Source organism: Mya arenaria, chromosome 5, assembly GCF_026914265.1.
Source record: "Mya arenaria isolate MELC-2E11 chromosome 5, ASM2691426v1".
NCBI lineage: Eukaryota > Metazoa > Mollusca > Bivalvia > Myida > Myidae > Mya > Mya arenaria.
Window position 1 is genome coordinate 14,620,998 of NC_069126.1, and position 16,303 is coordinate 14,637,300.

The window sequence follows — 16,303 nt, forward strand, 5'->3', positions numbered from 1 at the left end:
TCCTTGTGGTATATGACGATGTGGCGTAGGTACCTCAGTCTCCTCCTCGTGGTATATGACGTTGTGGCGTAGATGCCTCAGTCTCCTCGTGGTATATGACGATGTGGCGTAGATACATCAGTCTCCTCGTGGTATATGACGATCTGGCGTAGATACCTCAGTCTCCATCTCGTTGTAAATGACGATGTGGCGTAGATACCTCAGTCTTCTCCTCGAGGTAAATGACGATGTGGCATAGATACCTCAGTCTCCTCCTCGTGGAATATGACGAAGTTGCGTAGATACCTAAGTCTCCTCCTCGTGGTAAATGACGATGTGGCGTAGATACCTCAGTCTCCTCCTCGTGGTATATGACGTTGATAACGTAGAAACCTCAGACTCCTCCTCGTGGTAAATGACGATGTGGCGTAGATACCTCAGTCTCCACCTCGTGGTTAATGACGATGTGGCGTAGATACCTCACTCTTCTCCTCGTGGTATATGACGTTGATAGTGTAGATACCTCAGTCTCCTCCTCGTGGTAAATGACGATGTCGCGTAGATACCTCTGTCTCCTCGTGGTATATGACGTTGATAGCGTAGGTACCTCAGTCTCCTCCTCTTGGTAAAAGACGATGTGGCGTAGATACCTCAGTCTCCTCGTGGTATATGACGTTGATAGCATAGATACTTCAGTCTCCTCCTCGAGGTAAATGACGTTGTGACGTAATTATCTCAGTTTCCTCGTGGTATATGACGTTGATATCGTACAGTGGCTCCCAAGTCACCTCACGTTATACAGGAAAAGGGTCAAGCCATTCTGGATGAGCATACAGTATGAGTGTGAGATTGTCAGAGATGCGAGGGAGCGTACATACCTGATTCTCCTCCTCGTGATAAATGGCGTTGAAAACGTACAGTGGCTCCTCAGTCACCTCACTTTATACAGGAAAAGGGTCAAGCCATTCTGGATGAGCATACAGTATGAGTGTGAAATTGTCAGAGATGCGAGGGAGCGTACATACCTCATTCTCCTCCTCGTGATAAATGGCGTTGAGAACGTACAGTGGCTCCTCAGTCACCTCACTTTATACAGGAAAAGGGTCAAGCCATTCATACAGTATAATTGTGAATTTGTCAGAGGAGAGAGGGAGCGCTTACCTCAAACTCTTCCGAGTGGTATATAATGGTGATAGCGTACAGCGGCTCCCCTGTCATCTCACAATATACCGGAAAAGGGTCAAGGGACCCTGAAACATCACGTAAACATTCGTTGGAAAGTCAAAGATGCGATAGACATCACGATCATAGCATTGCTTCTTGCAAAAATTAGCGACATATCAACCTTGATTGTAAAGACAATGAAATCCTTATATGAGCCGCACGAACAATACAATATGTCATACGAATATCTCATGGCAATATTTAGCTGCATTGAATTGTTTTGAAAAGCTGCTCTTGCATGCTTGGGTGACCAGTTAATATACTATAAACGTGGAAAACACTTTAAACCAACATGTACATGTGACTGGCACGCAATCGGGATCCCTTGGGTCGTGGGACAATGATAACGTCATTGTGGCGTCACATCAGAAATAAAACCTTTACTCATACCTTTGGGCGCAGGTCCATCTGGGTCCACGATGTAGGTGTGGCTGTCCGTGTAACCAGTCGCTACGTAATCTTGACACGTGGCTGGGATACCTGAAGTCACATGATCAAATATGACGTCAGCAAGATGGTTAACAGTACATTCACTCAGAGGTCGCAAACTATGCCAAACGTGTTACATATATAGTCCGGTCACGGTAAAAGTACATAATTAGCTTATATAGCCGAAGAAAGGAATTAGAAGGTGAATGAAAGGTGTTGAATGAGGTGAGGCTGTTTGACACCGTTTATGGAGTGACATCTGTGTGATGTCGATCAAAGTAAAACGATTCAATCTGCTTCTTTATTTGATAACCCTTGGACTATTTTCACTTACAATGATCTCCTCGTTATATATCAGATATCAGATATCAGATATCAGATACTGATGTTTCCGTGAACCAGTATACAAAGGCTGATATAATCAGTGTCTTATAAAAGCCCATAAATCTGTATACGAGGGCTGGCAGATAACATTAAGGAATGAATTCTGAATTTTTTTCCATTGCCTGCCTAAAAACAACAACAAAATAAACAATTTTCATGTATATTATTCACGATCCGAACTTATCCGAAAATGTTGCATTCATCGGAAAGTTTTCGCAGCTGCCGAAACGCCGGTCAATTAAGAAACTGAAGCTGAGGAATATTATTGTGTCTAATAAAATGCTTTTCATACATTATTAATCATTCAACCATTTATCAATTTATCAAGATGGTAACACATGTGCTGTTTAGCAAATACGCTGTTTAAGTTAATTATCAAACATGACCCAAACAAGGTGCGTGCATCATAAGTTGGATAAAAGGTACAGGAAGGTCACAAGGTAAATAAGGAAACGAAGAAACGTTTTACGTGTCTGCATGCCCGACCACACGTTATACAGTGATTCATGTAAAACATATTATTATTATTATTATTTATACCAATAAACATTTACCGGCTATACATGCGACATATATAAAAAGGTTCCAAGGTTTACTTGTTCCGCTATTTTTTTCTTTGATTCCAGTGTGTGTATACCACGTGATAAATTACGTCATAAATGCTACGTCGGAAGGCAACATTTTGCTTCGAATGATGACTTAAAACAAAGACAGCTGTTCCCGATAAAGTCTAAGTATATAACGGTCCCTAATGCGAGATGCTTAAAAGATACGAATACTCACCAAACTCCCTGTCCGCACACATAAGCGGACCGACGGAAAAGGCTCCACGGCTATCTCCGCCAACGTCCAGGAACGTGACGGCCCCTATCGCCGTTTTTTCGTACACGCGTCCAAAGTCCTTCCGTGTGTTACCGTCCATTACGTCACAATTGCACCCGTAAGAGTCTGGAATTTAGCGTAGAATGCTTTTTCGGCTAATGGTTGGAAGATATATCCAGAAATACAAATACGTTTTAATAAATTTATTATATGTTTCTTTATAAAAGGGTGTATTTATTGCATTTGGTGTTAATTGTCTAGCAATTTTATGCCGTTAAATCAACCAACATCGAATTTAAATAAAAACAGACTCAATTCCATTTTGATTGTTGTCAAGTTTAGAAGCCGGTCGTTGGTGACCTTTTGTAAGAGTATTGACAATGGGTCGTGAGAATTTGTGTGTAAATGTTGACAAATACCGGAAGCACATGTTTTTGTGATGGCGCATGCGCACTTGTTTGACTCTCCCAGCCCCCCGGGCCAAGAATCCCTGTTCCGTCCGTTAATATCCGTCCACCAGCCTCGTCGGTCACCGTTGTTCATCAAACGGGAGTTCTAGTATAAAAAAGACTTTAAAATAGATTATGTCAACTAAATAATATATGTAGCAGGTGCGGTTCCAGGAATTGATGTAAGAGGGGGCGCCCCTCCCTCAGACCGAAAGTATATTGCATAAATTGTTTGCATGGCGATCTGGGGTTACTCCTCAAGAAAATATAACAATTTGTAGTCATAAATGGTGCATTTCGTGCGTATTTTATTACTTTTTTCTCCAGATGAATATAAAAAGTACACTTGTGTGCGCGCCCTCTAAAACCGCTAGTGTGTAGGTCCTAGATTATTAAATTAACAATTCAAAGACTTGTTTCATTTAGAAAACAGATTATCCGAATATTAACCTTCATGTATGTCCTTGACTTTGTTTTACTACTTTGCACGTGTAAATCTCTAGCCAGACATTCTGCAGAACCGAAAAAAATGACATCAAAAATGACGGTGTGTGTAATTTTATTTATGCTTGCACTCGGGGAAGGCCCTTTCGGAGAGTGCTCCGATGTGTGAGTCATATTAACATTTTGGACAGGGCGTAGACATAATGTGACCCTGGTTTGAGCTACCCTGGTTCTTTGACGCGCCCCAGTGTTCAGCACTTTTACACAGACACCCATTTAACGTCCCTCCCGTCAGACGATGTGTATTGATTTTAGTGTTGCGGCGGGGAATCAAACCTGTGACCCCTGGCTTGACAGTCAAGGGTGCTACCACTAGACCACGGATCCGCATTAAAGGGACTCGCTTACGTTTTACTTGTAACAATGAATACACATCATCAAAATATCAACTTAGAGCTTTGTCATTTGACTTTATATAGAAAGTGTGACGGAAAAGGGTACATATTTCCAAGAAGCGTAAGAAACGCTATATACAAATTTGAATTATTTTAGGTTTGTTTTTTACAAATTCTGGTCAAATGTGTATCTGTTGTTGTGAAGTGTTTGTTGATAAAAACGTATACTGTATACTAAAACCTTAATATCCACAAAGATAAAAGAAAAATATTTGCCAATATAAAATCTGAGAGTACGGCCTTTAAAATATCAGAGACAGATTTTCATTAAAATCTGGTACTTTTGAGTATGATGATTTACTCCACATGGACCTGTTGATTTCTTGTGGTCTATTACAAGCCCAAGCCTAAAATGCCACTAAGAACTATAGATATGTGTTCCCGCACCGTGCATTCATATTCGGCCTCCTGCATACAGTTGGTGGACACGTCAATGAGAGCGTTCAGTTCCAGGGTGCCGATCACGTATTCGAGGGGGATCGGGTCTGTAGAGTTCGGGGTGGTTGGCTGGGACCTGCAGGTGAAATGCACTAGACATGTACAAAGTAAAAGCATCAGCACAAATAATAAAAACAACAACAATTAATTGCCTTTGCCTCGTTCAATGACACAAATATTTTTTATATTTAAGTTCCAAAATTGATGTGTTATGCGTATTTCTTAAACCGTTAGTAAGGTTTAAGTCATAAAACATTAATTTTCGAACGGAAATATGATAATCTACGATCTGATTTTTTGTCAACAGTCTTATATCATTGGTTTGCAGATATTTACGCAAAAATGTGCTCCTTCCAAGATTGGGCTTTTAGGTGAAATCAACAATTTCTTCACTATCATAATTAGATGCACTCTCACAGATTGAACGTTGAATTTTGTTTTGTCTTGGAACGAGCCAATGTATGCGAAAATGCATGGAAACCAGTTATATAAAACTGCTGACATAAACTTAGATAGCAGAATTTTATATTATAGTTTAAAAAATGATGTTTTATGCATTTTTCTTAAAACGTTAGTAAGGGTTTAAGCCATAAAACATTAATTTTCGAATGGAAATATAAAAATCAACGATCTGATTTTTAGTCACCAATCTTATATCATTTGTTTGCAGATAAAAAATGCAAAAGTGCTCTTTCCAAGAAAAAAAATAAAAAAAAATGTAAAAAATGGAATATCTGTGATAGTGCAGCTTTAAAGGTTATGAGACAATGAGCTTTATAGAAGGTGGGCAATATTATTAGAGAAACCTTGAGTGCGGTATGACGGTAACGCCCACGTGTCTCCACGTCTCCATATCACAGTGCGCGAGGACCGGATCTAGAGCACCATCAGGGCCGTCAAAGTCTAGAACCTGAGGTCCATTCTTTCTTTTATTGTAGAGGGGATTGAACTTGGCGTCGTGGCAGTTGATCGGGATGTCTGAAATCAGAGCAGTTTTGAGTTACCATATAATATAAGTTGCGAATGAATTCAATTCAATTCAATTCATTTTATTCCAGCAAATAAATGCCACCGGCCCAAAATACACAAAATGTACAAGCAGCAAACATAGTATAGTAGTTGCAACATACGATTTACACATTTATCATGTCTAACAGATGGTATACATAGATTGTTAACTTCAATATTATATTATCATTTTCAGTAGACATTAAATATTAGAAATCATTTAAACCAGATTAATACCAATTAAAAAGATATTGTCTACGAATAATATCGAATTTAGGACATTGAAAAAATGCATGATATTCACAATCAATAACTGTCAAATTTTGATTCAGACAATATACATAAAGTCTCTTATCTTGTGGAGTATTTATATATATCTTCCAAGTTCCATATTCAGTTTATGGTTGGAACAGCGAAACCTAGCAAAGGCAATCTTTTATTTTGATGGAATTTCCAGATAGAGGTACCTTTCTGTATTTAATAATGTTTTGTCATTTTTATAATGATGACACATGATATCGTTCATTCTACATGATTTATAATCAGGTAAATACAATTCATATGAAATTCTGCGATTCCCATCGGTTTAAATCTGGCCACATGATGTGTTATTCATGTACGAATTGTCTCGTTGGCGGGGCGGGGCCTAAAACATTTATTGGCCTATGCGAAACTTCTCACGCGCGAAGTTGCCTGGGTACGAAACTTTTACGTCAAAGCCACAATTTCCGAGAAAAACAAAAATGGTGTCCTCCAAACGTTCGCTTGTTTGACAGATGACCAAAACAAGAACTATTGGAAAACTCGGACAGCGGTGAAATGTTTTTAGGACATTAGAATCGTTTTTGAAAACCTTCCATACGATGTTTTAAATCTGTTGATTGGCGATTTCTATTTGGAAGCCAGTAATAAGGAATTGTGATTTCTATTTAAAGAACACTTATTTCATACAGGCATGGGCCACAGCGGCAAGTTGATTTATACAGAAACGTGAATAAAGACATTTCAAAAAGGGGGATGGAGGGGGGGGGGAGAGATTTTTAAACTATGCATTCAAGACAGGGTCAAAGGAAATAAAGAGATAGGGAAATAAGGCTGTGGAGCATCATCAGATCATATCAGAGGATGGTCTACAGGGGGCGTATCCTTTCGCGACAAGACACGCTTCATCTGACCACTTGCAGTCAATATCACTAGTCATGAACAAAATGTATGGAAGATGACGTTTTGACCTAAAGTTTTGGCATCACCCCCATCTGTTTTGGCAATTCAATGTTGTAGAACCGACATCTTAAGCACAGATCAACCGGCAGTACATTTAACAAATGAATTGAAAGGAGCGGGCTTGTATAAATCCTACCAAAGGGTGTGGGTGCGCACATGACGGATCCTATCAGCACAAACCCGTAGCCCTTGTCCCCCGGGTGGATGTTGACGGCGAGTATCGGAAGTCGCGCCTTGTCCACAACCTTCCCGGCGTCAATCCGTTTTATTGGAAATCCGTCGCAGTTGCAAGCTTGGCTTCGGTCCTCACAGTATCCCAGCTGCCCACACGCGCACTGGGAATATAATGAATACATGTATATTTCGTTTTAAAAGTTTTTAACAAGTACGGTCGAACCTCGTTGGCTCGAACTCCCAGGGACCGGCGAAAATTGCTCGAGCCTCGGAAAAAATCGAGCCAAGCAGGAATGCTTACATTCAGTCTAAAAAAATCGGTCCTTCATCGAGCCAACGAGGGATTCGAGCCAAGCGAATTCGAGCCAATGAGGAATACGAGCCAAGCGGGTTCGAGCCAACGGGGTTAGACTGTATTTTATTCCAAGTAATGGAGTCTTGTGATGAATGTGTTCGTTTATATTTGTAAATTCCGACCAACATTACCAAAGCTTGCCAAGCGAATAACTTGCATGGAAAGGAATCTGAACTTTGAGCGAAATCGACCCATACAAACATATACTTTAGTCACTTGCACTGAATGAACATGAATACGAAGCTCGAACCCACGATATATTTGGTGCTATAAGAGTAATCAAATCACGAGATCTCTTCGTTATGTTCATATATATAAAGCTTTGGTGAAAGATGGACCCACTAGGCTTAATCAGAGGACAATCAGACCCATCCTCATTTTAACTAAATAATACATCATGACGAATAATACCATGCCGGATATGGATGCCCCTCCCCAGTTGACTTCCTTCTCTCCGTTTCCGTTGACCCAGAAGTCGTCACCGTCCATGAGCTGGGCACCTTGATAACATTCGTACCTGAAATATAGTAACCACGTACAAACTTAAGTTCCTTAGGGAATGACGTATGAGAAATCCGAAAGATCTTCCCTATTCCAACTCCCCACTGAATGTTATCGTATTAGAGCTGGGCGGGATTTAAACATGTGTACCTGAACGTTGTATCAAATTGCTTAAAACAACGGGAAAATCCGACACATTATTAAAATCCTTTTGCTAAACATTTTGCTGACATCGACCAAAAGGGGGCCACAATTACAACCAAAATGTAAAAACCGTTAAAATATAAATGAAATTAACGAACTTTATTTCATGAGACAACCAAAAAACACCAACAATGCACTGCAGACTGTGCATCGACGGGGGAAGGGGTGAGAGGGTAGGGGCAGGGGTGTGTGGTTTTCGGTACAAAGTCATTCAGCAACACATGGAGCGCCAGAAGAATCCGATTTAATACTTCAGCCATCACAGGAGTGAAAAGCGCTCCTAATTATAGCATATTTGAAAGGGGTTGCATTATTAAGACTTAACCAAGAACCTTTCTGTCAATCATCATGTACTTGTGAAATTCATGTTACTTATTTTCATGTAGAATTTACGCATACTTGAATGATATATTTCCTTCAGAAAAGATAACTATTTTTGCAAGAGAAGTGCCATTTTTGCCTAACTTACGTCATCTCTTGGTAGCAGAAACCGGAAGTGGCGATGATGGCTTTAATGTCCTCCACAGGATGTGTGTACTCGTACGTGGTATTCGGATCCCGGCGTGTGTAGCGGACGTGTTTGGTCTCTATTGGCTTGACGATGGTAATACCGAATGCCGGTCTCATCTCACATTCGACCTTGAAATTAAGGGCGGACACTTAAGGTTGATTGATTTTTTATGAACATTTTGAACTTATAAGACTTTAAAATGTTAAAAACGAAAAAAACACACCAATGCTTAAGGTACAATCTTTATAAAATTGACCTTTATAAATGTTTTTTTTTTATAATTAGCTACGTAGCCACAAATTCTCCATTTAGAAAGCGCGTAAATATCGCTAATAGTTTTTATCTGTTACTAAATCAATTGTTTTTTATCATTAAAGTCAAATGAGTTAAACATGATAATGGATTAAAAAAAGAGAAGCTTTTCCATCAACCTATATCACGTCTCCAACATAAATGCCGCAACGCCATTGGTCCAGGACTGGTTACGCAGTGACTCCATATTGTTTCCATATTTGGTCACTAAATTGATATTGTACCAAAATGGCGTCTATTTTCCGATTCCGATGAATATTTCGATGAGTAAATAAAACGTTTAAACAGGTTATCGACGTGATATATACGTTACGGGGTTCCCTACTAACACCGTCACTTATACTATTGTAAACATGTGCACTTGCATGTCTCTGTGAATAAGCCAACATGGCCTCAAACGGATCTTAGTTAAAGTGACACTCGTATTCAAAATCAATACATATACATGTATAACAAACACACATTTTGAGTGATAAACCTTTATTTACTTATGCATAATGCATTTGTGGAAAATACAAATTTCTGAATAAAGATTGTATGTATGTACTACCTGAAAACGCACAAATATTAAATGAATGGAGGGTCCTAAAAGATTTACAGTGATCAACGATCTCTCATATGGTACGAATACCGTGTTTTCAGCACCTGTCTTTCAAATTAAACATGGTATCCTTCATAAGAATCATTGTTTATGTATATATCAATCCTCTTCGGTAAACTGTATTAATTGTGGTACTGCTTATTTGAGAGTTAGAGCGCATCTTTAGATACAACTTGCTAGAGTGCCGGTCTTGGTAAATTGCAACTGTGACCACGCTACGGACATAAAACATACATATAGGCCAACTCGTAATTAATCATTTGCATAATGATTTGTTGGAGATATCATAATGACTCATGTCTTAATATCTAGTTTCATCTGCATTGAAACCTTGTAATTGTCGCAAAACAAATATGTTTTGTTAAAACCAGTCTTATATTTCTTTTTATCAGACCGGAATTATAGAAAAACCTTCTTGCAACATATGGATATAAAAGCAGTATTATTATGTTACAAAACTCATTGAATATTATCTTGCAAAAAGCACATTGAAATTAGAGAGCAAATCAATGTCAATTAGTTTAAGGTCAACGGGAATCTCCCTGTGATTAAAGGCCCAATATCCATCCCCGTAGAAAGGAAATTAGCAGCTGCAGCCATTTCCCGAATTTTTGAATTAGTTGATGGACTGCATACAGATCAAGTGTGTGCGTGCGTGTGTGTGTGTATGTGTGTGTGCGCGTGCATGCGTGCGTGCGTGCTTGCGTGCGTGTGTTTGTGCATGTGCGTGTGAGCATTAACTCCTATATCAGAATGGAAACCAGTAGGCGGAGCAAACTTATGTACAATAAGTAGCGTACGGAGAAATTGCAATGATCTGTCAATCAATACTAGCCAACGGTTTTTACACCCACATTAAAGGATACATCAGTTAATAACAAATCACCAAACCATCGTGTTTAAAATTAGACCTAACCGGTACTTTGAGCTCTGTAAGAGCTTATTTTTCCCAGATCATATTCTTCCCACCTCGCACGAAAAAGTGAATTTTACAACTAAGTCACATTTGTCACAGATTGCTATTTCCTGTATTGCAGATATGTTTTGTTGATATACATGTATGCGTATGTATTCTAGTCATAAAGAATCGTTGATTATGTTGTTGTCGTTTCTGTTGCTGTTGTTGTTGGTGTTAGTCGGCTGCAGTTGTAGGCGCAGTAGCGGTTGTTGCAGAGATAGTTGTTTTATTTGTTTTATTTATTATGTTGTTGCTGTATGGGTATTGGTGGTATAAGTAGGAATAGTATTGGTTCTTGCTGGCACCGTAATAGTGGATGTATGCCTAGTAAAGGCCTAGTAAAGGTAGATGGCATTGTGTTTGTTGTCGTGAGTTGTGTTTGCAAAGACAGATGTACTGGAAAATGAATTTCCAACGCTTTCGGCGTGCTAGAAGATCTTTGGTTTAAAGATAGTTCTGTTCCGAGCTTGCCTAATATGGTCGAGCATTTACGAAAGTGTAACAATTCACCCTCGGGGACACAATCCGACCAAGATAAATAAAGAGAAAACTTTAGTTTTAAGAATTGGTGGTGTTGTTGTTGTTATTGTTGTTGTTGTAAAATATTTTTTATTGTTTTTGTATAAGGCGTAGTTTTAAGAATATTTGTTGTTGTTGATGATGTTGTTGTTGTTATAATTATTAATATTATTATTATTATTATTATTATTATTATTATTATTATTATTATTATTATTATTATTAATATTATTATTAATATTATTATTATTATTATTATAATAATAATTTTTATTGTTATTATTATTATTATTATTATTATTATTATTATTATTATTATTATTATTATTATCATTATTATTATTATCGTTATTATTATTATTATTATTATTATTATTATTATTATTATTATTATTATCATTATTATTATCATTATTATTATTATTATTATTATTATTATTATTATTATTATTATTATTATTATTAATTATCATCATTATTATTATTATTATTATTATTATTATTATTATTATTATTATTATTATTATTATCATTATTATTATTATTATTATTATTATTATTATTATTATTATTATTATTATTATTATTACTTTTATCATGCAATTATTATTATTATTATTACTACTATTATTATTATTTTATTTTTTATTATTTTTTTATTTCTTTTTATTATTACATTATTAATATCCACCATTTTTGGTCAATCATATATGTCACAGTTTGAAGCTGTGAAGAATTGGATCCTATTTTTCCCAGACCTTGTGAAGATTATGATTTTGGAATAATAAGGTCCTACAGAGCTCATTGTTTATAGTTTTAACCCCTCTGGTAGTGCGTGCAGTAGACGGATCCGAGACGTGGCGAATCCTTTGATAGCCAATCGGAACCGCTCGGCCTGTAACCCGTACTCTGCCGGAGACATCAGGTAGTTATAATATCATTGGTCGCCATGTTATTGCGAAAGGTTGTTAAGAAAAAAATAATATGTTGTTAATCAGTACATCAACATACAGAAGTACTGCTTCATACGTATATAGACATAACTTTTTCGTCGATAAATAGTTTTCTGCTGCGCTGCTTTGAGTTTATTTCTATTTGATTTACGCCGAATAATTTTAGGTACTTATAGTTCGATGTATAAGCGTTTAAAGCTGCACTCTCACAGATTAATTGTTTTGACATTTTTTTTTATTTTTTGTCTTGGAATGAGCAAATTTTTGCGTTAATATCTGCAAACCAATGATAAAAGACTGCTGACAAAAGATCAGATCGCAGATTTTTATATTTCCGTTCCAAAATTAATGTTTTATGGCTTAAACCGTTACTAACGGTTTAAGAAAAATTGCATAAAACATCAATTTTTGAACTTAAATATAAACATCTGCAATCTAATGTTCTGTCAGCAGTCTTATATTTCTGTTTTACATGAATTTTCTTATAAATTGGTTCGTGCGAAGCCAATAATACAAAAGTTGTCAAAACGGTTAATCTGTGAGAGTGCAGCTTTAACACACACTGTTGTGTATTCAGAGATGATTGGTTAGAATTAAGTTGCTCATGCTTAGGTTATGTATGTTTTATTTCATTACCTTTATTATGGTTATTCAATTAAGTAAACATTAATTATAGCTATACAACACTAAATCATTACACACTTTATCCTCATGGTAACACATTTTCTTTTCATGTAAACTTCTGAATAGATTTTCGCGCTTTGTATTTTATTACTCTGAATTGCTCCGAGGAATATATGGTTTTCTATAAAAAAAAATATAAATATCAACAGCCATGTGAAGTGGAAAATCGATGGACGGTGCACTGTGCTCAATCTCGCCTACAACCATGGTACATGCAACACATCTTGTAATGTTGAGTATAGAAGAAAGGACACAGACAACTTACGAAATTGCTGTCACGAAGTTAAACCATTCGGAACAACTCGGCCATTTTCCATTGAAAACAACCTCAGATGTTTATATTTAAAATGTCAGAAATCTTTACGTTTAACTACGCTGCAAGTAGATCGCGAAGATATTTCAATTAAGCAGTTAAACTTTATGACTTTTCTCATGGGGATTTTAATTATTTATGCAATTACACACTGCAATGGGAATCAGTTCAATACACATAACTCGTTTAAACAATGCAATTGACAATAACTAGTTTTTCAATTTTCGCGAACTACTTCTACTGATGAACCGGCACACATCCGATGTTGTTTTTGTAGGCCGAATTTAACGACCTATGATCTTAAATCATCGTACAAACGTCAGTGTATATGCACAATAGTTATCATTTTGGCTACAAAGTCACTCTAACATACTTCTGTGTGACATGCATTCGCATGTTTCTGAAGAATCAAATCAGAGTTCTTAAACGCATTGTGAAATTTGTCCTAACTTTTTACTGTTATCCTTTGTAAAAAAGAGTGAATATGTTAAACAAATATGATTTCCTAAAAGAAAGTGTCTTTCTCAGCACAAAACATGAGAAGAAAACTTATCATTAAAAATCACCTCAATGGCGTCCATGTCCCCGGTTCCGTCTGGGTCGATGGTATACTTCCCGGAGCGGGATCCAGGAAGCGCGATCTTTACCTCGTGGCAGTTCCGGGGCAGGGCTGGCGGAAAAGGCAGACGAAGTCACGTTTTAAATTGATAGTTTCTATTTCTATATATTATCGATGTTGTGAAGACAACAGCCTGTGACAATACGGTGATCTGAATCAGGGTGTGTCCATTTACTGGATTGTGAATGCTTTAAGAGACCATTAGAAAGTGCCTCTGTTGTAAAGTTTGAGACGGACATAATTATAATATAAATAAAAATAATAATAATGATAATGATCATGATAATAATAATAATAATAATAATAATAATAATAATAATAATAATAATAATAATAATAATAATAATGATAATAATACTTCTGCTAATAATAATGGTAATAATAATAATAATAATAATAATAATAATAATAATAATAATAATAATAATAATAATAATAGTAATAATAATAATGATAATAATAATAATAATAATAATAATAATAATAATAATTATCATCATAATAACAATGAAAATAATAACAATAACAATAACATACAATAATAATAATAATAATAATAATAATAATGATAATAATACTAATAATAATAATAATAATAATGATAAAAATTATAATTATAAAAAAAGTACGAGTAATAAAATGAATAGTGTGACTTTTATACCTTTACATTCCTCTCCGTTACCAGCGAAACCATTCTTGCACGTGCAGACAAACGAACCAATGGTATTCACACAAGTAGCGTTGCCGTCACACGGATTAGCCTCGCATTCGTTCTCATCTAAATATAGCAGTTTTTTATTAAAATATAGCAACAAATAAAATATTCCGCTTAATACCTAATGGACGAAAAGGCAGAAGATAATATGCAAACCAGGCATAACCCTAAAACGTTTTTACATTGCTTTATTATATACGAGGTGTTTATTATATACATATACGAGGTATGTTCGGAAAGTTCCCGGACTGAACGCATTCCTTTTGAAAGGCTCATTGTATTATAATGAAACCTTTTACGGATTTGCTTCATCTTTTATTCCATATCACTCTAAAATTTCGATTCCATACATATAACAGTAAAAAAGTTACAATAAATTTAAAACATGTACCAACGATATGGCGGAGCATCCCGACGTTAAAATTTATAACGTCAACGTCAATTCAGTTTACTCTTTCTCGAAATAGCGGCCATGTGCTTGCACGCAACGTTCATGTATATATATATATATATATATATATATATATATATATATATATATATATATATATATATATATATATATATATATATATGTATTGTTCCACAAAACATGGTTCATTGCTCTTAAGTGCCTTTTAAGTTATAACATGATCTAGTTTGTTTTGAAATAAATTGTTTTACATTCTCAATTTGAGGAGTTTTAAGACTTTTTATAGAAATTGTCTTTATATAAATCACGGTTAAGTATTTTTATCAAGTAAAAATCAAGTTAAGAAATTAATGTGGCTTAATGAAATAGGACTATTTAAGCCATTTACGCATAAGAATTGTTCGAGAAATTTTTACTTAAATAAATAAACACCTACTTACAGAAGCTGGTTTAATACAAAATGAAATATTTGAGAAAAGTTTATCTTCGAAGTTACCATATATTAGTTCGCTCAATCCACGGAATAATAACATGTGTACGTTAGTACTAATATTCTGTGGGACCCACCTACACATCCGGTATCCCCCGCCTCGTACCCGGGCGCACAGACGCACACTTCCGCTCTACATTTCTCGTTGGCCCCGCAGTCGTAGTCCACGCTGCACTGGTCTAAAAATGTTCACTTGTTTCGTTAACATATCCCATTCTAGTTATTGTCCTAATTTCGCTTATACAAGAATTTCGCTTTTTAACTTTGCCTGAACATGATGTATATGTTTCTGCATTAAATGGCAACTCATGTATGCTTCCATGTAATTGTGTGAATCCAGCTCGTATCTGAAATATTTGCTTATATGCAAATCCGCTATACGTATAAAAAATATGTGGAATCCGTTTTTATTTGTGTACAAACTAAATTAAAGTCACACCACGTTAAGTTAAGTAAGCATACAACTACACATACGAGAACAAATGAAAGACATGAAGCATGGCAATTCATGTACCGGAATGTATTACTACCCAATTTACGAAAATAGGAGAAGCAATGACACACCGACGTTCTGTTTGTTGATTCATTCTAATTTCAATATATGTTTATGTACACTCAGTTCTTACGATGGCAGGTAAACCCGTCTCCAACGTATCCCAGCTGCATCTTGCACGTGCATCTGAACCCTCCGTCCGTATTCTCGCACAAGGCATACTGGCTGCAGGGTAAGTCCACACACTCGTCTTCGTCTGTAAGTGAAAATGATTGAGTCATTTTTCGTTTCAGTAAGCAATACTCTTAAAATAACATTAAGAACATTCAGCTTCAGGTTGCATACCGCGTCCAGCCGATGTACATGTGGAAAATCTGTCGTTTAGTCGCGATATCAACGTTTTACATGTGCAGGTCAGGTAAGTTTTGTTTTTGCACCTCGTAAGACGTTCAAAATTTGCGAAGCTGCACTTCTTATTAGGGAATGTAAACAAATATTAAACAAAATAAACATAATGAACTCACGTTATTTATAAAAAAACATATATATATTTTAAAAATATTGTTTATAAAAATGTACCAATTGGTTTTTATATTTTTACATCATATTGTACTAGATATGTTTCTTTTTCAA

At 36.0% G+C, this 16,303-nt stretch overlaps 1 protein-coding gene across 1 annotated transcript in view; it reads right to left on the reverse strand.

The window, feature by feature from the left end:
- The window catches only part of LOC128234628 (uncharacterized), a 71,039-nt gene that overhangs the window by 36,728 nt on the left and 18,008 nt on the right, over positions 1–16,303 (reverse strand). The window contains exons 5-17 of the mRNA XM_052948983.1: positions 15,804–15,926; positions 15,255–15,356; positions 14,222–14,338; positions 13,508–13,611; positions 8,560–8,729; positions 7,797–7,902; positions 6,993–7,191; positions 5,431–5,602; positions 4,574–4,700; positions 3,258–3,393; positions 2,800–2,964; positions 1,594–1,683; positions 1,141–1,229 (exon numbers count right to left, since the gene is read on the reverse strand). Of these exons, the coding sequence (XP_052804943.1) occupies positions 1,141–1,229; positions 1,594–1,683; positions 2,800–2,964; positions 3,258–3,393; positions 4,574–4,700; positions 5,431–5,602; positions 6,993–7,191; positions 7,797–7,902; positions 8,560–8,729; positions 13,508–13,611; positions 14,222–14,338; positions 15,255–15,356; positions 15,804–15,926 (1,700 nt within the window). The remainder of the gene's footprint in view (positions 1–1,140; positions 1,230–1,593; positions 1,684–2,799; positions 2,965–3,257; positions 3,394–4,573; positions 4,701–5,430; positions 5,603–6,992; positions 7,192–7,796; positions 7,903–8,559; positions 8,730–13,507; positions 13,612–14,221; positions 14,339–15,254; positions 15,357–15,803; positions 15,927–16,303) is intronic.